This window comes from Labrus bergylta, chromosome 16, assembly GCF_963930695.1.
Source record: "Labrus bergylta chromosome 16, fLabBer1.1, whole genome shotgun sequence".
NCBI lineage: Eukaryota > Metazoa > Chordata > Actinopteri > Labriformes > Labridae > Labrus > Labrus bergylta.
In genome coordinates, this window is record NC_089210.1 from 254,206 (window position 1) to 276,705 (window position 22,500).

The following is a 22,500-nucleotide window of genomic DNA, read 5'->3' on the forward strand; positions in this document are numbered from 1 at the left end:
TCGTCCCTCATTGGTCCTTCGAGTAAACTCAAAATATTATAATATATATATTTTGTCCCTTCAGGCTCTCCGTAGATACTCGTCCTCAGTGTCTCCCTGTAGTCTCACTGCTGCATCTTTGAATGTCTCATTTCACTTTAACAAACTCTCACACAGTAATATCCACCTGATGACATCACACATTGACCCTATGACATCACACATTGACCTTATGACATCACACATCGACCTTATGACATCACACATCAACCTTATGACATAACACATCGACCTTATGACATCACACATCGACCTTATGACATAACACATCGACTTTATGACATCACACATTGACCTTATGACATCACACATTAACCTTTGTTACCGTTCCTTTGAGCTGTTTGACCTCACTTTGGGACCTCTAACCACTTCCTGTTTCTGTGCTTAACTTCCTGTCCTAAACTTCACTCTACGAGAAGGCCCACAATGCACTGCAGCTCTCAAACTGTCCAATAGCGCATCGAACAGACCGTTAGTACGTCATATGACCTGTAGTCTAGTACTTTGCTAACGACATGCGTATTGTCAGGTTAGTATGCAGTGTATAGATTCTGAGTATGTAGTTTAGGGTTTTGGACACAGCTTTAAACCTCTCTCTGACTCCTCTCTCTCTCTCTCAGACTTCTCTCTCTCTCTGACTCCCCTCCTCTCTCTCTGACTCCTCTCTCTCTCTCTCTCTCTCTGACTCCTCTCTCTCTCTCTCTGACTCCTCTCTCTCTGACTCCTCTCTCTTTCGGACTCCTCTCTCTCTCTTTCTGACTCCTCTCTCTCTCTGACTCCTCTCTCTCTCTCTCTGACACCTCTCTCTCTCTCTCAGACTCCTCTCTCTCTCTGACTCCTCTCTCTTTCTGACTCCTCTGTCTCTCTCTCTGACTCCTCTCTCTCTCAGACTTCTCTCTCTCTCAGACTTCTCTCTCTGACTCCTCTCTCGCTCTCTCTGACTCCTCTCTCTCTCCGACTCCTCTCTCTCTCAGACTCCTCTCTCTCTCTGACTCATCCTCTGATCTCCTCTCTCTCTCTGACTCCTCTCTCTCTCCGACTCCTCTCTCTCTCAGACTCCTCTCTCTCTCTGACTCATCCTCTGATCTCCTCTCTCTCTCTGACTCCTCTCTCTTTCTGACTCCTCCTCTGATCTCCTCTCTGACTCCTCTCTCTCTCTGACTCCTCCTCTGATCTCCTCTCTCTCTCAGACACCTCCTCTGATCTCCTCTCTCTCTCTGACTCCTCCTCTGATCTCCTCTCTCTCTCTGACTCCTCCCTCTCTCTCTGACTCCTCCTCTGATCTCCTCTCTCTCTGACTCATCTTTCTCTCTGACTCCTCCTATTATCTCCTCCCTCTCTCTCAGACTCATCTCTCTCTCTCTGACTCCTCTGACTCCTCCTCTCTTTCTCCTGTGGTGTCTCTCCTCACAGGGACTCCTACTGAGACCTGAAGAACGGCTCAGACCCCCACTCCTCCCGTCATATCTAACATGGCAGACCCCACGTCACCCTCTGGGACACCGCTGTGCTCTCCCAACGCCTCCCTCACCCTCCCCTTCCCCTTCCTGAGGGAGGGGAGTCGGGTATGGGAGGAGGGAAAGGAGCAGCCACTGCCGAGGGAGTTGCCGAGTCCTCTGCCGACCAAACGCAACCGAACCTACTCAGCGTGAGTAAATCAAATGCACCAGAACCTACTCAGCGTGATTAAAACAAACGCACCAACCTTTGATGTAAAGTTAACGTCATGTTTGATGTAAAGTTAACGTCGTGTTTGATGTAAAGTTAACGTCGTTTTTGTTGTAAAGTTTACATTGTGTTTGATGTTAAGTTAACATCGTGTTTGATGTTAAGTGCATGCCGTGTTTCATGTAAAGTTATGTTGTGTTTGATGTAAAGTTAAGTCGTGTTTGATGTAAAGTTAACGTCGTGTTTGTTGTAAAGTTTACGCCGTGTTTGATGTAAAGTTAACGTTGTGTTTGATGTAAAGTCACGTCGTGTTTGTTGTAAAGTTACATTGTGTTTGATGTAAAGTTAACGTTGTGTTTAATGTAAAGTTAACGTCGTGTTTGTTGTAAAGTTTACGCCATGTTTGAAGTAAAGTTAACGTTGTGTTTGTTGTAAAGTTTACGCCATGTTTGATGTAAAGTTAACGTTGTGTTTGATGTAAAGTCACGTCGTGTTTGTTGTAAAGTTACGTTGTGTTTGATGTAAAGTTAACGTCGTGTTTAATGTAAAGTTAACATCGTGTTTGTTGTAAAGTTTACGCCGTGTTTGAAGTAAAGTTAACGTTGTGTTTGTTGTAAAGTTTACGCCGTGTTTGATGTAAAGTTAACGTTTTGTTCGACGTAAAGTTAATGTTGGCTTCAATGTAAAGTTAATGTCGTGTTTGATCTAAAGTTACGCTGTGTTTGATGTTAAGTTTATGTCGTGTTTGATGTAAAGTCATGTTTGATGTAAAGTTAATTTGTGTTTGATGTAAAGTTAACGTTGTATTTGATGTAAAGCTTACACCGTGTTTGATGTAAAGTCATGTTTGATGTAAAGTTAATTTGTGTTTGATGTAAAGTTAACGTTGTGTTTGATGTAAAGTTACACTGTGTTTGATGTAAAGTTATGTTGTGTTTGATGTAAAGTTTACACCGTGTTTGATGTAAAGTTTGCGTTGTGTTTGATGTTAAGTTTACGTCATGTTTGATGTAAAGTTAACGTAAACTTAACATTGTGTTTGATGTAAAGTTACACTGTGTTTGATGTAAAGTTACGTTGTGTTTGATGTAAAGTTTACATTGTGTTTGATGTAAAGTTACACCGTTATGTTTGTTGTAAAGTTTACGCCGTGTTAGATGAACAGTTAACATCGTGTTTGATGTTAAGTGTATGCCGTGTTTGATGTAAAGTTAACGTTGTGTTTGATGTAAAGTTAATGTTGTGATTGACGTAAAGTTATGTCGTGTTTGATGTAAAGTTATGTCGTGTTTGATGTAAAGTTACGTTGTGTTTGATGTAAAGTTTACGTTTTGTTTGTTGTAAAGTTAACATTGTGTTTGATGTTAAGTGCATGCCGTGTTTGATGTAAAGTTTATGTCGTGTTTGATGTTAAGTTAACGTCATGTTTGATGTAAAGTTAACGTTGTGTTTGATGTAAAGTTAACGTCGTGTTTGATGTAAAGTTAACATCGTGTGTGATGTTAAGTTTATGTCGTGTTTGATGTAAAGTTTATGTCATGTTTGATGTAAAGTTAACGTCGTGTTTGTTGTAAAGTTAACATCGTGTGTGATGTTAAGTGCATGCCGTGTGTGATGTTAAGTGCATGCCGTGTTTGATGTAAAGTTTATGTCGTGTTTGATGTAAAGTTAACGTCATGTTTGATGTAAAGTTAACGTTGTGTTTGTGGGTACGCCGTGTTTGATGTAAAGTTAACGTAAAGTTAATGTTGTGTTTGATGTAAAGCTTACGCCATGTTTGATGTAAAGTTTACGCTGTGCTTGAGGTAAAGTTAACGTGTTTGACGTAAAATTTACGCCGTGTTTGATGTATAGTATTGTTTGATGTAAAGTTAATTTGTGTTTGATGTAAAGTTAACGTTGTGTTTGATGTAAAGTTACACTGTGTTTGATGTAAAGTTATGTTGTGTTTGATGTAAAGTTTACACCGTGTTTGATGTAAAGTTTGCGTTGTGTTTGATGTTAAGTTTACGTCATGTTTGATGTAAAGTTAACGTAAACTTAACATTGTGTTTGATGTAAAGTTACACCGTGTTTGATGTAAAGTTACGTTGTGTTTGATGTAAAGTTTACATTGTGTTTGATGTAAAGTTACACCGTTATGTTTGTTGTAAAGTTTACGCCGTGTTAGATGAACAGTTAACATCGTGTTTGATGTTAAGTGTATGCCGTGTTTGATGTAAAGTTAACGTTGTGTTTGATGTAAAGTTAATGTTGTGATTGACGTAAAGCTATGTCGTGTTTGATGTAAAGTTAACGTCGTGTTTGATGTAAAGTTAATGTTGTGATTGATGTAAAGTTATGTCGTGTTTGATGTAAAGTTATGTCGTGTTTGATGTAAAGTTTACGTTTTGTTTGTTGTAAAGTTAACGTTGTGTTTGATGTAAAGTTACACTGTGTTTGATGTAAAGTTATGTTGTGTTTGATGTAAAGTTTACACCGTGTTTGATGTAAAGTTTGCGTTGTGTTTGATGTTAAGTTTACGTCATGTTTGATGTAAAGTTAACGTAAACTTAACATTGTGTTTGATGTAAAGTTACACCGTGTTTGATGTAAAGTTACGTTGTGTTTGATGTAAAGTTTACATTGTGTTTGATGTAAAGTTACACCGTTATGTTTGTTGTAAAGTTTACGCCGTGTTAGATGAACAGTTAACATCGTGTTTGATGTTAAGTGTATGCCGTGTTTGATGTAAAGTTAACGTTGTGTTTGATGTAAAGTTAATGTTGTGATTGACGTAAAGTTATGTTGTGTTTGATGTAAAGTTATGTCGTGTTTGATGTAAAGTTACGTTGTGTTTGATGTAAAGTTTACGTTTTGTTTGTTGTAAAGTTAACATTGTGTTTGATGTTAAGTGCATGCCGTGTTTGATGTAAAGTTTATGTCGTGTTTGATGTTAAGTTAACGTCATGTTTGATGTAAAGTTAACGTTGTGTTTGATGTAAAGTTAACGTCGTGTTTGATGTAAAGTTAATGTTGTGATTGACGTAAAGTTATGTCGTGTTTGATGTAAAGTTAACGTCGTGTTTGATGTAAAGTTAATGTTGTGATTGATGTAAAGTTATGTCGTGTTTGATGTAAAGTTATGTCGTGTTTGATGTAAAGTTTATGTCGTGTTTAATGTTCAGTTAACGTCATGTTCGATGTTAAGTTAATGTCGTGTTTGATGTAAAGTTAACGTCGTGTTTGATGTAAAGTTAATGTTGTGATTGATGTAAAGTTATGTCGTGTTTGATGTAAAGTTATGTCGTGTTTGATGTAAAGTTTACGTTTTGTTTGTTGTAAAGTTAACGTCATGTTTGATGTAAAGTTAACGTTGTGTTTGATGTAAAGTTAACGTCGTGTTTGATGTAAAGTTAATGTTGTGATTGACGTAAAGTTATGTCGTGTTTGATGTAAAGTTATGTCGTGTTTGATGTAAAGTTACGTTGTGTTTGATGTAAAGTTTACGTTTTGTTTGTTGTAAAGTTAACATTGTGTTTGATGTTAAGTGCATGCCGTGTTTGATGTAAAGTTTATGTCGTGTTTAATGTTCAGTTAACGTCATGTTCGATGTTAAGTTAATGTCGTGTTTGATGTAAAGTTAACGTCGTGTTTGATGTAAAGTTAATGTTGTGATTGATGTAAAGTTATGTCGTGTTTGATGTAAAGTTATGTCGTGTTTGATGTAAAGTTTATGTCGTGTTTAATGTTCAGTTAACGTCGTGTTTGATGTAAAGTTAACGTCGTGTTTGTTGTAAAGTTAACGTTGTGTTTGATGTAAAGTTACACTGTGTTTGATGTAAAGTTATGTTGTGTTTGATGTAAAGTTTACACCGTGTTTGATGTAAAGTTTGCGTTGTGTTTGATGTTAAGTTTACGTCATGTTTGATGTAAAGTTAACGTAAACTTAACATTGTGTTTGATGTAAAGTTACACCGTGTTTGATGTAAAGTTACGTTGTGTTTGATGTAAAGTTTACATTGTGTTTGATGTAAAGTTACACCGTTATGTTTGTTGTAAAGTTTACGCCGTGTTAGATGAACAGTTAACATCGTGTTTGATGTTAAGTGTATGCCGTGTTTGATGTAAAGTTAACGTTGTGTTTGATGTAAAGTTAATGTTGTGATTGACGTAAAGCTATGTCGTGTTTGATGTAAAGTTAACGTCGTGTTTGATGTAAAGTTAATGTTGTGATTGATGTAAAGTTATGTCGTGTTTGATGTAAAGTTATGTCGTGTTTGATGTAAAGTTTACGTTTTGTTTGTTGTAAAGTTAACGTTGTGTTTGATGTAAAGTTACACTGTGTTTGATGTAAAGTTATGTTGTGTTTGATGTAAAGTTTACACCGTGTTTGATGTAAAGTTTGCGTTGTGTTTGATGTTAAGTTTACGTCATGTTTGATGTAAAGTTAACGTAAACTTAACATTGTGTTTGATGTAAAGTTACACCGTGTTTGATGTAAAGTTACGTTGTGTTTGATGTAAAGTTTACATTGTGTTTGATGTAAAGTTACACCGTTATGTTTGTTGTAAAGTTTACGCCGTGTTAGATGAACAGTTAACATCGTGTTTGATGTTAAGTGTATGCCGTGTTTGATGTAAAGTTAACGTTGTGTTTGATGTAAAGTTAATGTTGTGATTGACGTAAAGTTATGTTGTGTTTGATGTAAAGTTATGTCGTGTTTGATGTAAAGTTACGTTGTGTTTGATGTAAAGTTTACGTTTTGTTTGTTGTAAAGTTAACATTGTGTTTGATGTTAAGTGCATGCCGTGTTTGATGTAAAGTTTATGTCGTGTTTGATGTTAAGTTAACGTCATGTTTGATGTAAAGTTAACGTTGTGTTTGATGTAAAGTTAACGTCGTGTTTGATGTAAAGTTAATGTTGTGATTGACGTAAAGTTATGTCGTGTTTGATGTAAAGTTAACGTCGTGTTTGATGTAAAGTTAATGTTGTGATTGATGTAAAGTTATGTCGTGTTTGATGTAAAGTTATGTCGTGTTTGATGTAAAGTTTATGTCGTGTTTAATGTTCAGTTAACGTCATGTTCGATGTTAAGTTAATGTCGTGTTTGATGTAAAGTTAACGTCGTGTTTGATGTAAAGTTAATGTTGTGATTGATGTAAAGTTATGTCGTGTTTGATGTAAAGTTATGTCGTGTTTGATGTAAAGTTTATGTCGTGTTTAATGTTCAGTTAACGTCGTGTTTGATGTAAAGTTAACGTCGTGTTTGTTGTAAAGTTTACGCCGTGTTTGATGTAAAGTTTACACCGTGTTTGATGTAAAGTTACGTTGTGTTTGATGTAAAGTTTACGTTTTGTTTGTTGTAAAGTTAACGTTGTGTTTGATGTAAAGTCACGTCGTGTTTGTTGTAAAGTTACATTGTGTTTGATGTAAAGTTAACGTTGTGTTTAATGTAAAGTTAACGTCGTGTTCGATGTTAAGTTAACGTCGTGTTTGATGTAAAGTTAACGTCGTGTTTGTTGTAAAGTTTACGCCGTGTTTGATGTAAAGTTTACGTCGTGTTTGATGTTAAGTTAATGTTGTGTTTGATGTTAAGTGCATGCCATGTTTGATGTAAAGTTAACGTTGTATTTAATGTAAAGTTAACGTCGTGTTCGATGTTAAGTTAACGTCGTGTTCGATGTAAAGTTACGTTGTGTTTGATGTAAAGTTTACGTTTTGTTTGTTGTAAAGTTAACATTGTGTTTGATGTTAAGTGCATGCCGTGTTTGATGTAAAGTTAACGTCGTGTTTGATGTAAAGTTAATGTTGTGATTGATGTAAAGTTAATGTTGTGATTGATGTAAAGTTATGTCGTGTTTGATGTAAAGTTATGTCGTGTTTGATGTAAAGTTATGTCGTGTTTAATGTAAAGTTTATGTCGTGTTTAATGTTCAGTTAACGTCATGTTCGATGTTAAGTTAACGTCGTGTTTGATATAAAGTTAACGTCGTGTTTGTTGTAAAGTTTACGCCGTGTTTGATGTAAAGTTTACGCCGTGTTTGATGTAAAGTTACGTTGTGTTTGATGTAAAGTTTACGTTTTGTTTGTTGTAAAGTTAACGTTGTGTTTGATGTAAAGTCACGTCGTGTTTGTTGTAAAGTTACATTGTGTTTGATGTAAAGTTAACGTTGTGTTTAATGTAAAGTTAACGTCGTGTTCGATGTTAAGTTAACGTCGTGTTTGATGTAAAGTTGACGTCGTGTTTGTTGTAAAGTTTACGCCGTGTTTGATGTAAAGTTACGTTGTGTTTGATGTAAAGTTTACGTTTTGTTTGATGTTAAGTTTACGTCGTGTTTGATGTAAAGTTAACGTAAAGTTAACGTTGTGTTTGATGTAAAGCTTACGCCGTGTTTGATGTAAAGTTTATGCTGTGCTTGAGGTAAAGTTAACGTGTTTGACGTAAAATTTACGCCGTGTTTGATGTAAAGTTAATTTGTGTTTGATGTAAAGTTAATGTCGTGTTTGATGTAAAGTTAACGTCTTGTTTGTTGTAAAGTTTACGTCATGTTTGATGCAAAGTTTACACCGTGTTTGTTGTAAAGTTAACATCGTGTTTGTTGTAAAGTTTACGTCGCGTTTGATGTAAAGTTAACGCCGTGTTCGATGTAAAGTTAATGTCGTGTTTGATGTAAAGTTAACGTCGTGTTTGTTGTAAAGTTAACATCGTGTGTGATGTTAAGTGCATGCCGTGTGTGATGTTAAGTGCATGCCGTGTTTGATGTAAAGTTTATGTCGTGTTTGATGTAAAGTTAACGTCATGTTTGATGTAAAGTTAACGTTGTGTTTGTGGGTACGCCGTGTTTGATGTAAAGTTAAGGTAAAGTTAATGTTGTGTTTGATGTAAAGCTTACGCCATGTTTGATGTAAAGTTTACGCTGTGCTTGAGGTAAAGTTAACGTGTTTGACGTAAAATTTACGCCGTGTTTGATGTATAGTATTGTTTGATGTAAAGTTAATTTGTGTTTGATGTAAAGTTAACGTTGTGTTTGATGTAAAGTTAACGTCTTGTTTGTTGTAAAGTTTACGTCATGTTTGATGCAAAGTTTATGCCGTGTTTGTTGTAAAGTTAACATCGTGTTTGTTGTAAAGTTTACGGCATGTTTGATGTAAAGTTTACGCTGTGCCTGAGGTAAAGTTAACGTGTTTGATGTAAAGTTAACGTCTTGTTTGTTGTAAAGTTTACATTAGATTTACGTTGCTTTCTCCGGTCCCCACAGCACGGTGCGAGCTCAATCCAGCCCGCTCTTTAAAGGTGTCTGTAAGAACTTCTGCAGGTCGCAGGGTCACGGTTTCATCAGACCGTCACACGGAGGAGATGACATCTTTGTTCACATCTCAGAGTGAGTCGCAGAAAACATGAACACTTCACTATGAGACTAAATGATGAGGTTTGATCGATTGATAGGTTCAGAGACTTTGTGTGTGAGAGAGGTCGAACACTGTGTGTCCATGTGTGTGTGCTTCTTCAGGAACAAATCTGACCTCTACAGGAACATATCTGACCTCTGTAGAAACATATATGACCTCTGTAGGAACATATCTGACCTCTGTCTGTAACTCTGTGTTCATCTAAAACCAGACGTTGAGAAGTCAATCTTTTTTTAACCTCTTCATGTCTTCTGTGTTCTGTTTCAGCATCGAGGGCGAGTACGTCCCGGTGGAGGGTGATGAGGTCACGTATAAAGTCAGCCGAGTCCCTCCGAAGAACCTGAAGGTTCAGGCGGTGGAGGTGAAGATCACACATCTGAACCCAGGAAGCAAACATGAGACGTGGTCGGGTCAGATCATCAGCTCGTAGGGGTCAGGGTCTGCCGGGGGGGGGGGGGGGGGGGACAGGAGGAGGAAGAACAGGTTTCACTGAGGACAGGAGGAGGAGCTGAGTTTACAGATTCAAAGCAAATATGGACTTTAAAAAGACAAACTTTTGACTGAACGAGCTGAGCTGTGTTAATGTTTCATGATTTTGTGTGTGTGTGTGTCCGTGTGTCTCTGTGTGTGTGTGTGTGTGTGTGTGTGTGTCTGCAGGTTTTTTTTCTTGTACAACAGTCAGAAGAAGAACTGTGAACTTCCTGCAGACGTCAGTTTTTTTGTCCTGTTTTTAAAGGAGCTGTGAAGAAATCTGTGTGTGTGTTTAATGAACATGATGTCAGCGTCCGTAATGACCACATGTGTGTCATTGAACACACATGTGGTCAGTGTTGTGAGCTGTTAAAGTTTTTGGTCACACAGATGTTTGTTTGTCTTGTCGTGTTCTGTGTTTTATTGGATCTGTATGTGGCTGAGCCTGTAATCATTAAAATATCTTTGATCAGTCTCACTGCTCATTTCTTCGTTTTTTAAATATTATTTTATCCCGGCATGGGTCTGTAAACCTTTCCGTGTTCTAACCTCGCTCCATTTTTCAAAAGCATCTCCAATATTGATCCTAGTTTGAGCACGTTTCTGCTCGTGGAGCTTATTAGAAACATGCAGAGGCTTTTTAGGTCGGGTACAATCACTTCTATCTCAACCACTTCTCTTGACCGCTTCCATCGCTGCAACACCTGTTGACCTGATAACTGCTCTCATATCTGGCAAACCGAGGGGCGGTCTGATCAGATAGTAAGATACCTTTATCATCTCACTCTACACATCGCACTGATTGGACCTTTAGGAGAAATTGTGTCACATCAAAGTCAAAGCCAAAGTCAACTTTATTGTCAATTTCAAAATATGCCAGACATACAGTGGAATCGAAATTTCGTTTGTCTCCGTCCCACGGTGCAATACAACCAATAAGGTAAAAATAGATAAATAAAATGAGGTAAAAATAAGATAAATAATATTTACAGTAATAAATTCTAAATTGTGCAAAATGTAGTAAATAAAATACAATAAAATTTAAAGAAAAAGTGAACTTGTGCAGTATGTGCAATGTGCAGTAAACTGAGTGTACTTTTGAATAGTTAGCTTCAGAGTTATTAGCCCAGAGTTCTTGGCGGCAAACGGGAGGGGGTTTCAATGTTCAGTGTTCGTGGGGGCAGAGGGGAGGGAAGGAAGAGAGGGGAGAGAGTTAAGCTTCCTGACAGCTTGGTGGAAGAAGCTGTTTCCCAGTCTGGTGGAGCCGGCCCGCAGGCTGCGGTACCGTCTCCCCGATGGCAGGAGGCTGAAGAGGCTGTGTGAGGGGTGGGTGGGGTCATGCACAATGCTGGTTGCACATTCATGGTGCCCTCCAGTGGTGAAACTTCAAAAAGACACTATGGCAGACAGAAGTGCATGCTGGGAGCTCTCTTGTCAGGTGAATCTCAGTTTGGTTTAAACAGGGTGAAAAAAAAAAGAAGGAGGCAGAAATCCATGAAATGATTCCAAAAAAGTTTAATAACAGTCAGAGGAGTGTTGCCAGGCGGCTCCAGATCTGACGCTCGTCTGTCTCATATTTACAGAAAAGATGCACCAAGGAGACACAAAGTTGTTCTGAGCAGCTGTTAAAATGGAGAAGAATCAAATGAGCTTAAAGATAGAGGCACTCAGTTTGTAACATGCAGGAGACCACACAGCTGATTCTTAAAGTTAACATTATTATAATCATGTTCACGGAAACTCATGGAGTCATTCAGCTTTCAATAAAACATCTGGAATGATTCACAGTCACCCTCAGCTCAGAGGAGAACAGGAGCGTCTTCCTGTTAAACCATCAGGTGACTCCATGTTACCTGTCTCTCTCTAAAAACATGTGCTACAGCTCACAGCATCATCATCAGTGCAAACATCGTCACACACTCTTCATGTGGAGTCACGTCTTCAAAAACAGGTTGGATTATCTCGCTTTGGTTCAAATTATGTCACATTCTACCCCTGCAGGTTCATACTCACACACACCTTCATTATAACACACCTGTGGGACTGTCCCTTTAAGATGACACACCTGTGGGACTGTCCCTTTAAGATGACACCTGTGGGACTGTCCCTTTAAGATGACACACCTGTGTGACTGTCCCTTTAAGATGACACACCTGTGTGACTGTCCCTTTAAGGTGACACACCTGTGGGACTGTCCCTTTAAGATGACACACCTGTGGGACTGTCCCTTTAAGATGACACACCTGTGGGACTGTCTCTTTAAGATGACACCTGTGAGACTGTCCCTTTAAGATGGCACACCTGTGTGACTGTCCCTTTAAATTAAAACTTGTATTTAGATACAAACAGAGGAATCAGGCGCTCAGTATTTACAGTAATCAGAACGAGGATCATTAGTGGTACCTGTCAGTAGTTCACAAACATTCTGGACTTAAGTCTCTTTGAGTCCTTCAGCCGAGACACAGAGCCCAAGGGGGATTGTGGGTTAAGGTAAATGTGGGCGGGTCAGGACTCGTGGGACGGGGCGTCAAAGAAAAGTTCCCGACATAGCCTCGCCGTGTCTGTTGGAGAGTAGACTGTGAAACCGATCGTCCGGGGGTCGTTGAATATTTCAAAGTCGTTCCCACCCTAAAAAAAAATAGAATTTTACAAACTAAAACATCCATTTTTCATAGCAGAGGAAGTCTTATTGTGAAAGTCACGGAGTGTAAGATCAGCAGGTGACCTCCTCTGAAGCTGAACTCACGTCTGACGTCTCGTTTCCAAAGAAGTAGATGTTGTGGAGGCCCTCGCTCTGCAGCAGCTCCAGACACAGTCTCTTATCCCAGCCTTCAGGGAACACGTCGAAGCTGATCAGACCGCCTGAAACCAGCAGAGAACAACCACCATTATTTAGAAACAATGATTCAACTCGTTAAACATTAAGATCCTTCGTGATGTTATTCTAATGATCCATGGTGAGTGAGGCTGGAGGGGAGCGGGGGACTGAGACTCCTGTCTTGTCATTGTTGTTGTGGGGATGAGTTCAAGGTGGTCAGCCTGCACTCCTCTTTCACAAATGTTGTCAACGTTCTTGATATAGTTAGATTTTTATTAGAATCCTATCAGAGTTGAATATCCTGTTGTCATGACAACACTAATTGTATCTCATTTTGAATGACTGACTTGTTTTTTGCATTTATTGTCACAGTGTCCTTTGACCTTTGACCTGCACACTGCGGCTGAATAGTCTCCTCCTCGGGTCCCTGCAGAGCCTCCTTTTCTTGTTATCATTTATGAAATAATAACAACATAACAACAATAACATGTTGTTGTTATCATTTATGAAATGAAATGATTATTATTTATGAAATGATAACAACAACATGTTAAATGGCTGATGAATGATTTCAACAGGACATGGAAACACCAGGATGAAGCTGAAGTCCACAAACTCTGATGTGATTCTAGAACAAATCTAATGATATGTATACCTGGCTGTTACCATGGCAACACAAAAGGAAGTCCTAGACACACAGACACACACAAACACAAACACAAACACAAATACAAACACACACACACACACACACACACACACACACACACACACACACACACACACACACACACTCAGACAGCACATCAGCAAACAACCAGATGCCCTCCTTCTGCTGAGATACAAGAGAGAGACAGTGTGTGTGTGTGTGTGTGTGTGTGTGTGTGTGTGTTTGTGTGTGTGTGCGTGCATGTGTGTGAGCGCTGACGAGCTGTCACATCTGTTTACTGAGATAACTGAGGCTATTGAGACCACTGAGACCACTGAGACTACTGAGGCTACTGAGACTACTGAGGCTACTGAGGCTACTGAGACTACTGACGCTACTGAGACCACTGAGACCACTGAGACTACTGAGGCTACTGAGGCTACTGAGGCTACTGACGCTACTGAGAACACTGAGACCACTGAGACTACTGAGGCTACTGAGGCTACTGAGACTACTGACGCTACTGAGAACACTGAGACCACTGAGACTACTGAGGCTACTGAGGCTACTGAGACTACTGAGGCTACTGAGATCACTGAGACCACTGAGACTACTGAGGCTACTGAGGCTACTGAGACTACTGACGCTACTGAGAACACTGAGACCACTGAGACCACTGAGACTACTGAGACTACTGAGGCTACTGAGGCTACTGAGACTACTGAGACTACTGAGCAACACTGAGGCTACTGAGATCACTGAGACTACTGAGATCACTGAGGCTACTGAGACTACTGAGACTACTGAGGCTACTGAGGCTACTGAGACTACTGAGACTACTGAGCAACACTGAGGCTACTGAGATCACTGAGACTACTGAGATCACTGAGGCTACTGAGATCACTGAGACTACTGAGGCTACTGAGGCTACTGAGATCACTGAGACTACTGAGGCTACTGAGGCTACTGAGGCTACTGAGACTACTGAGATCACTGAGGCTACTGAGACCACTGAGACCACTGAGACCACTGAGATCACTGAGGCTACTGAGACCACTGAGACTACTGAGACTACTGAGATCACTGAGGCTACTGAGACCACTGAGACCACTGAGACCACTGAGACTACTGAGACTACTGAGGCTACTGAGACCACTGAGACTACTGAGCAACACTGAGGCTACTGAGATCACTGAGACTACTGAGGCTACTGAGGCTACTGAGATCACTGAGACTACTGAGACCACTGAGACCACTGAGACCACTGAGACTACTGAGACCACTGAGACCACTGAGACTACTGAGACCACTGAGACCACTGAGACCACTGAGACTACTGAGATCACTGAGACTACTGAGACTACTGAGAATACTGAGACCACTGAGACCACTGAGACTACTGAGGCTACTGAGATCACTGAGGCTACTGAGACTACTGAGACTACTGAGGCTACTGAGGCTACTGAGATCACTGAGGCTACTGAGGCTACTGAGGCTACTGAGACTACTGAGCAACACTGAGGCTACTGAGGCTACTGAGATCACTGAGACTACTGAGATCACTGAGGCTACTGAGGCTACTGAGGCTACTGAGATCACTGAGACTACTGAGGCTACTGAGGCTACTGAGACTACTGAGACTACTGAGACTACTGAGATCACTGAGACTACTGAGACCACTGAGACCACTGAGACTACTGAGACTACTGAGGCTACTGAGGCTACTGAGACTACTGAGGCTACTGAGACCACTGAGACCACTGAGGCCACTGAGGCCACTGAGACCACTGAGACCACTGAGACCACTGAGGCTACTGAGATCACTGAGGCTACTGAGACTACTGAGACTACTGAGGCTACTGAGGCTACTGAGATCACTGAGGCTACTGAGGCTACTGAGGCTACTGAGACTACTGAGCAACACTGAGGCTACTGAGGCTACTGAGATCACTGAGACTACTGAGATCACTGAGGCTACTGAGACTACTGAGACTACTGAGGCTACTGAGATCACTGAGGCTACTGAGGCTACTGAGACTACTGAGATCACTGAGACTACTGAGGCTACTGAGATCACTGAGGCTACTGAGGCTACTGAGGCTACTGAGACTACTGAGACTACTGAGACTACTGAGATCACTGAGACTACTGAGACCACTGAGACCACTGAGGCTACTGAGACTACTGAGACTACTGAGACTACTGAGACCACTGAGACTACTGAGATCACTGAGGCTACTGAGGCTACTGAGATCACTGAGGCTACTGAGGCTACTGAGGCTACTGAGACTACTGAGATCACTGAGACTACTGAGGCTACTGAGGCTACTGAGATCACTGAGGCTACTGAGGCTACTGAGGCTACTGAGACTACTGAGACTACTGAGATCACTGAGGCTACTGAGACCACTGAGACTACTGAGACTACTGAGGCTACTGAGGGTACTGAGATCACTGAGACTACTGAGGCTACTGAGGCTACTGAGACTACTGAGGGTACTGAGACTACTGAGGCTACTGAGATCACTGAGGCTACTGAGACTACTGAGGCTACTGAGACTACTGAGGCTACTGAGGCTACTGAGGCTACTGAGACTACTGAGGGTACTGAGACTACTGAGGCTACTGAGATCACTGAGGCTACTGAGATCACTGAGGCTACTGAGACTACTGAGGCTACTGAGATCACTGAGACTACTGAGACTACTGAGGCTACTGAGGGTACTGAGACTACTGAGGCTACTGAGATCACTGAGGCTACTGAGACTACTGAGGCTACTGAGACTACTGAGACTACTGAGGCTACTGAGACCACTGAGACTACTGGGCAACACTGAGGCTACTGAGGCTACTGAGACTACTGAGGCTACTGAGATCACTGAGACTACTGAGGCTACTGAGACTACTGAGCAACACTGAGGCTACTGAGGCTACTGAGATCACTGAGACTACTGAGATCACTGAGGCTACTGAGACTACTGAGGCTACTGAGGCTACTGAGATCACTGAGGCTACTGAGGCTACTGAGACTACTGAGATCACTGAGACTACTGAGGCTACTGAGGCTACTGAGATCACTGAGACTACTGAGGCTACTGAGGCTACTGAGACTACTGAGACTACTGAGACCACTGAGATCACTGAGGCTACTGAGACCACTGAGACCACTGAGGCTACTGAGACCACTGAGACTACTGAGATCACTGAGGCTACTGAGACCACTGAGACCACTGAGACTACTGAGACCACTGAGACCACTGAGACTACTGAGGCTACTGAGACCACTGAGACTACTGAGACCACTGAGACTACTGAGATCACTGAGGCTACTGAGGCTACTGAGACTACTGAGACTACTGAGACCACTGAGACCACTGAGACTACTGAGACTACTGAGACTACTGAGATCACTGAGGCTACTGAGACCACTGAGACCACTGAGACCACTGAGCAACACTGAGGCTACTGAGACCACTGAGACTACTGAGCAACACTGAGGCTACTGAGGCTACTGAGGCTACTGAGATCACTGAGACTACTGAGACTACTGAGATCACTGAGGCTACTGAGGCTACTGAGACTACTGAGGCTGCTGAGATCACTGAGGCTACTGAGACTACTGAGACTACTGAGATCACTGAGGCTACTGAGGCTACTGAGACTACTGAGACTACTGAGACCACTGAGACCACTGAGACTACTGAGACTACTGAGACTACTGAGATCACTGAGGCTACTGAGACCACTGAGACCACTGAGACCACTGAGCAACACTGAGGCTACTGAGACCAATGAGACTACTGAGCAACACTGAGGCTACTGAGACTACTGAGGCTACTGAGATCACTGAGACTACTGAGCAACACTGAGGCTACTGAGGCTACTGAGCAACACTGAGGCTACTGAGACTACTGAGTCCACTGAGACCACTGAGACCACTGAGACTACTGAGCAACACTGAGGCTACTGAGGCTACTGAGATCACTGAGACTACTGAGATCACTGAGGCTACTGAGACTACTGAGACTACTGAGGCTACTGAGATCACTGAGGCTACTGAGGCTACTGAGACTACTGAGACTACTGAGGCTACTGAGGGTACTGAGATCACTGAGACTACTGAGGCTACTGAGGCTACTGAGACTACTGAGGGTACTGAGACTACTGAGGCTACTGAGATCACTGAGGCTACTGAGACTACTGAGGCTACTGAGACTACTGAGGCTACTGAGGCTACTGAGACTACTGAGGGTACTGAGACTACTGAGGCTACTGAGATCACTGAGGCTACTGAGATCACTGAGGCTACTGAGACTACTGAGGCTACTGAGATCACTGAGACTACTGAGACTACTGAGGCTACTGAGGGTACTGAGACTACTGAGGCTACTGAGATCACTGAGGCTACTGAGACTACTGAGGCTACTGAGACTACTGAGACTACTGAGGCTACTGAGACCACTGAGACTACTGGGCAACACTGAGGCTACTGAGGCTACTGAGACTACTGAGGCTACTGAGATCACTGAGACTACTGAGGCTACTGAGACTACTGAGCAACACTGAGGCTACTGAGGCTACTGAGATCACTGAGACTACTGAGATCACTGAGGCTACTGAGACTACTGAGGCTACTGAGGCTACTGAGATCACTGAGGCTACTGAGGCTACTGAGACTACTGAGATCACTGAGACTACTGAGGCTACTGAGGCTACTGAGATCACTGAGACTACTGAGGCTACTGAGGCTACTGAGACTACTGAGACTACTGAGACCACTGAGATCACTGAGGCTACTGAGACCACTGAGACCACTGAGGCTACTGAGACCACTGAGACTACTGAGATCACTGAGGCTACTGAGACCACTGAGACCACTGAGACTACTGAGACCACTGAGACCACTGAGACTACTGAGGCTACTGAGACCACTGAGACTACTGAGACCACTGAGACTACTGAGATCACTGAGGCTACTGAGGCTACTGAGACTACTGAGACTACTGAGACCACTGAGACCACTGAGACTACTGAGACTACTGAGACTACTGAGATCACTGAGGCTACTGAGACCACTGAGACCACTGAGACCACTGAGCAACACTGAGGCTACTGAGACCACTGAGACTACTGAGCAACACTGAGGCTACTGAGACTACTGAGGCTACTGAGATCACTGAGACTACTGAGCAACACTGAGGCTACTGAGGCTACTGAGGCTACTGAGATCACTGAGACTACTGAGACTACTGAGATCACTGAGGCTACTGAGGCTACTGAGACTACTGAGGCTGCTGAGATCACTGAGGCTACTGAGACTACTGAGACTACTGAGATCACTGAGGCTACTGAGGCTACTGAGACTACTGAGACTACTGAGACCACTGAGACCACTGAGACTACTGAGACTACTGAGACTACTGAGATCACTGAGGCTACTGAGACCACTGAGACCACTGAGACCACTGAGCAACACTGAGGCTACTGAGACCAATGAGACTACTGAGCAACACTGAGGCTACTGAGACTACTGAGGCTACTGAGATCACTGAGACTACTGAGCAACACTGAGGCTACTGAGGCTACTGAGCAACACTGAGGCTACTGAGACTACTGAGTCCACTGAGACCACTGAGACCACTGAGACTACTGAGCAACACTGAGGCTACTGAGGCTACTGAGATCACTGAGACTACTGAGATCACTGAGGCTACTGAGACTACTGAGACTACTGAGGCTACTGAGATCACTGAGGCTACTGAGGCTACTGAGACTACTGAGACTACTGAGGCTACTGAGGGTACTGAGATCACTGAGACTACTGAGGCTACTGAGGCTACTGAGACTACTGAGGGTACTGAGACTACTGAGGCTACTGAGATCACTGAGGCTACTGAGACTACTGAGGCTACTGAGACTACTGAGGCTACTGAGGCTACTGAGACTACTGAGGGTACTGAGACTACTGAGGCTACTGAGATCACTGAGGCTACTGAGATCACTGAGGCTACTGAGACTACTGAGGCTACTGAGATCACTGAGGCTACTGAGGCTACTGAGACTACTGAGGCTACTGAGATCACTGAGACTACTGAGCAACACTGAGGCTACTGAGGCTACTGAGGCTACTGAGGCTACTGAGATCACTGAGACTACTGAGACTACTGAGATCACTGAGGCTACTGAGGCTACTGAGACTACTGAGGCTGCTGAGATCACTGAGGCTACTGAGACTACTGAGACTACTGAGATCACTGAGGCTACTGAGGCTACTGAGACTACTGAGACTACTGAGACCACTGAGACCACTGAGACTACTGAGACTACTGAGATCACTGAGGCTACTGAGACCACTGAGACCACTGAGACCACTGAGCAACACTGAGGCTACTGAGACCAATGAGACTACTGAGCAACACTGAGGCTACTGAGACTACTGAGATCACTGAGACTACTGAGCAACACTGAGGCTACTGAGGCTACTGAGACTACTGAGCAACACTGAGGCTACTGAGACTACTGAGTCCACTGAGACCACTGAGACCACTGAGACTACTGAGCAACACTGAGGCTACTGAGGCTACTGAGATCACTGAGACTACTGAGATCACTGAGGCTACTGAGACTACTGAGACTACTGAGCAACACTGAGGCTACTGAGGCTACTGAGATCACTGAGACTACTGAGATCACTGAGGCTACTGAGACTACTGAGACTACTGAGCAACACTGAGGCTACTGAGACTACTGAGTCCACTGAGTCCACTGAGACCACTGAGACCACTGAGACTACTGAGCAACACTGAGGCTACTGAGGCTACTGAGATCACTGAGACTACTGAGATCACTGAGACCACTGAGACTACTGAGACTACTGAGACTACTGAGGCTACTGAGATCACTGAGACTACTGAGATCACTGAGACCACTGAGGCTACTGAGACTACTGAGACTACTGAGGCTACTGAGATCACTGAGACTACTGAGACCACTGAGACCACTGAGACTACTGAGACTACTGAGGCTACTGAGGCTACTGAGATCACTGAGACTACTGAGACCACTGAGACTACTGAGATCACTGAGGCTACTGAGGCTACTGAGGCTACTGAGATCACTGAGGCTACTGAGATCACTGAGGCTACTGAGGCTACTGAGACTACTGAGAGATCACTGAGACCACTGAGACTACTGAGATCACTGAGGCTACTGAGGCTACTGAGGCTACTGAGATCACTGAGGCTACTGAGATCACTGAGGCTACTGAGGCTACTGAGACTACTGAGAGATCACTGAGACCACTGAGATCACTGAGGCTACTGAGGCTACTGAGGCTACTGAGATCACTGAGGCTACATATAATCTACCAATCAAGATGAACCTCAGAGCCCAGGATTTACAGTGTGTTTCTGTTTCTGTCAGCCTGATGAAGCAGAGAGAATGTGTGTGTTTGTGTGTTCAGTCTGCAGACCCTCTCTGTAGGCTCAGAGTGGTCCATGTAGTGGAAAACCTGACACTGAGGACAGAGAGTAACACACATTCTCAGTGCTCTTTGAGGTGAGAGGGTGAAACAGGGACAGACAGGATACAGGGTGTGAAGTGAACCTACAGTCTGATACGGTGTGTGATGAGGAGACAGGGTGTGAAGTGAACCTACAGTCTGATACGGTGTGTGATGAGGAGACAGGATACTGCAGCCTGAAGCTTCTCACCTCGAGTGAAGCGTAAACCTCTCCCAGAGAACTCCTCCTTCAGAGCAGCAACAAACTTCTCCCGGATCTTCTCCCTCTGTGGACGAGCAGAAAGGTGTGAACAGGTGTGATCAGGTTGCTTCACATCGACTCGCTCATGTTTCAGGTGTTACCTTGTCGATTTCAGAGAATTCGATTCGCTCCTCTCGTGTACAGCTCCGACCAATGGGAGAGATGTTCAGCATGCCGTTCCTGAACTCGATGAAGGTCCCCCTTCAGGTGGAGACATGGAGGAGGGTTACTGTGTGTGTGTGTGTTACTGTGTGTGTGTGTGTGTGTGTGTGTGTGTGTGTGTGTGTGTGTGTTACTGTGTGTGTGTGTTACTGTGTGTGTGTGTGTGTGTGTTACTGTGTGTGTGTTACTGTGTTACTGTGTGTGTGTATGTGTTACTGTGTGTGTGTGTGTGTGTGTGTTACTGTGTTACTGTGTGTGTGTGTTACTGTGTGTGTGTGTGTGTGTTACTGTGTGTGTGTGTGTGTGTGTGTGTGTGTTACTGTGTGTGTGTTACTGTGTGTGTGTGTGTGTGTGTTACTGTGTTACTCTGTGTGTGTGTGTGTTATTGTGTTACTGTGTGTGTGTGTGTGTTACTGTGTGTGTGTGTGTTACTGTGTTACTGTGTGTGTGTTACTGTGTGTGTGTGTGTGTTACTGTGTGTGTGTGTGTGTGTTACTGTGTCACTGTGTGTGTGTATGTGTTACTGTGTGTGTGTGTGTGTGTGTGTTACTGTGTGTGTGTTACTGTGTGACTGTGTGTGTGTGTGTTACTGTGTGTGTGTGTGTGTGTGTGTGTGTGTGTGTGTTACTGTGTTACTGTGTGTGTGTGTGTGTGTGTGTGTGTGTGTGTGTGTGTATGTTACTGTGTTACTGTGTGTGTGTGTGTGTGTTACTGTGGGTGTGTTACTGTGTGTGTGTGTGTGTGTGTGTGTGTGTGTGTGTTACTGTGTGTGTGTGTGTGTGTGTGTGTGTGTGTGTGTGTGTGTGTTACTGTATGTGTGTGTGTGTGTGTGTGTTACTGTGTGTGTGTGTGTGTTTGTGCTACTGTGTTACTGTGTTACTGTGTGTGTGTGTGTGTTACTGTGTTACTGTGTGTGTGTGTGTGTTACTGTGTTACTGTGTGTGTGTGTGTGTGTGTGTGTGTGTGTGTTTTTGTTACTGTGTGTGTGTGTGTGTGTGTTTTTGTTACTGTGTGTGTGTGTGTGTGTTACTGTGTGTGTGTGTGTGTGTGTGTGTGTGTGTGTGTGTGTGTGTGTGTGTGTGTTACTGTGTCACTGTGTGTGTGTATGTGTTACTGTGTGTGTGTGTGTGTGTGTATGTGTGTTACTGTGTGTGTGACTGTGTGACTGTGTGTGTGTGTGTGTGTTACTGTGTTACTGTGTGTGTGTTACTGTGTGTGTGTTATTGTGTTACTGTGTGTGTGTGTATGTGTTACTGTGTGTGTGTGTGTGTGTGTGTGTGTGCTACTGTGTTACTGTGTGTGTGTGTTGCTGTGTTACTGTGTGTGTGTGTGTGTGTTACTGTGTTACTGTGTGTGTGTGTGTGTGTGTGTGTGTTACTGTGTGTGTGTTACTGTGTTACTGTGTGTGTGTGTGTGTGTGTGTGTTTTTGTTACTGTGTGTGTGTTACTGTGTTACTTTGTGTGTGTGTGTGTTTTTGTTACTGTGTGTGTGTTACTGTGTTACTTTGTGTGTGTGTGTGTGTTTTTGTTACTGTGT

At 42.9% G+C, this 22,500-nt stretch overlaps 2 protein-coding genes across 3 annotated transcripts in view; one reads left to right on the forward strand and one right to left on the reverse strand.

Moving 5' to 3' along the window:
• The window catches only part of csdc2b (cold shock domain containing C2, RNA binding b), an 11,199-nt gene extending 1,153 nt beyond the window's left edge, over positions 1 to 10,046 (forward strand). The window contains exons 2-4 of one of the 2 annotated variants that reach the window (XM_065964629.1): positions 660 to 1,687; positions 8,950 to 9,072; positions 9,368 to 10,046. In XM_065964629.1, coding sequence (XP_065820701.1) covers positions 1,512 to 1,687; positions 8,950 to 9,072; positions 9,368 to 9,530 — 462 coding nt within the window. In that variant the 5' untranslated portion in view covers positions 660 to 1,511 and the 3' untranslated portion in view covers positions 9,531 to 10,046. The remainder of the gene's footprint in view (positions 1 to 659; positions 1,688 to 8,949; positions 9,073 to 9,367) is intronic. The other variant, XM_020661050.3, reaches the window with a different exon arrangement.
• A 1,023-nt stretch (positions 10,047 to 11,069) lies between these two features.
• Positions 11,070 to 22,500, reverse strand: part of LOC109980406 (phosphomannomutase 1) — a gene marked incomplete at its 5' end in the record, with an annotated part of 13,146 nt that continues 1,715 nt past the window's right edge. The window contains 4 exon segments of the mRNA XM_065964627.1: positions 11,070 to 12,199; positions 12,318 to 12,433; positions 20,751 to 20,826; positions 20,903 to 21,002. Coding sequence (XP_065820699.1) covers positions 12,077 to 12,199; positions 12,318 to 12,433; positions 20,751 to 20,826; positions 20,903 to 21,002 — 415 coding nt within the window.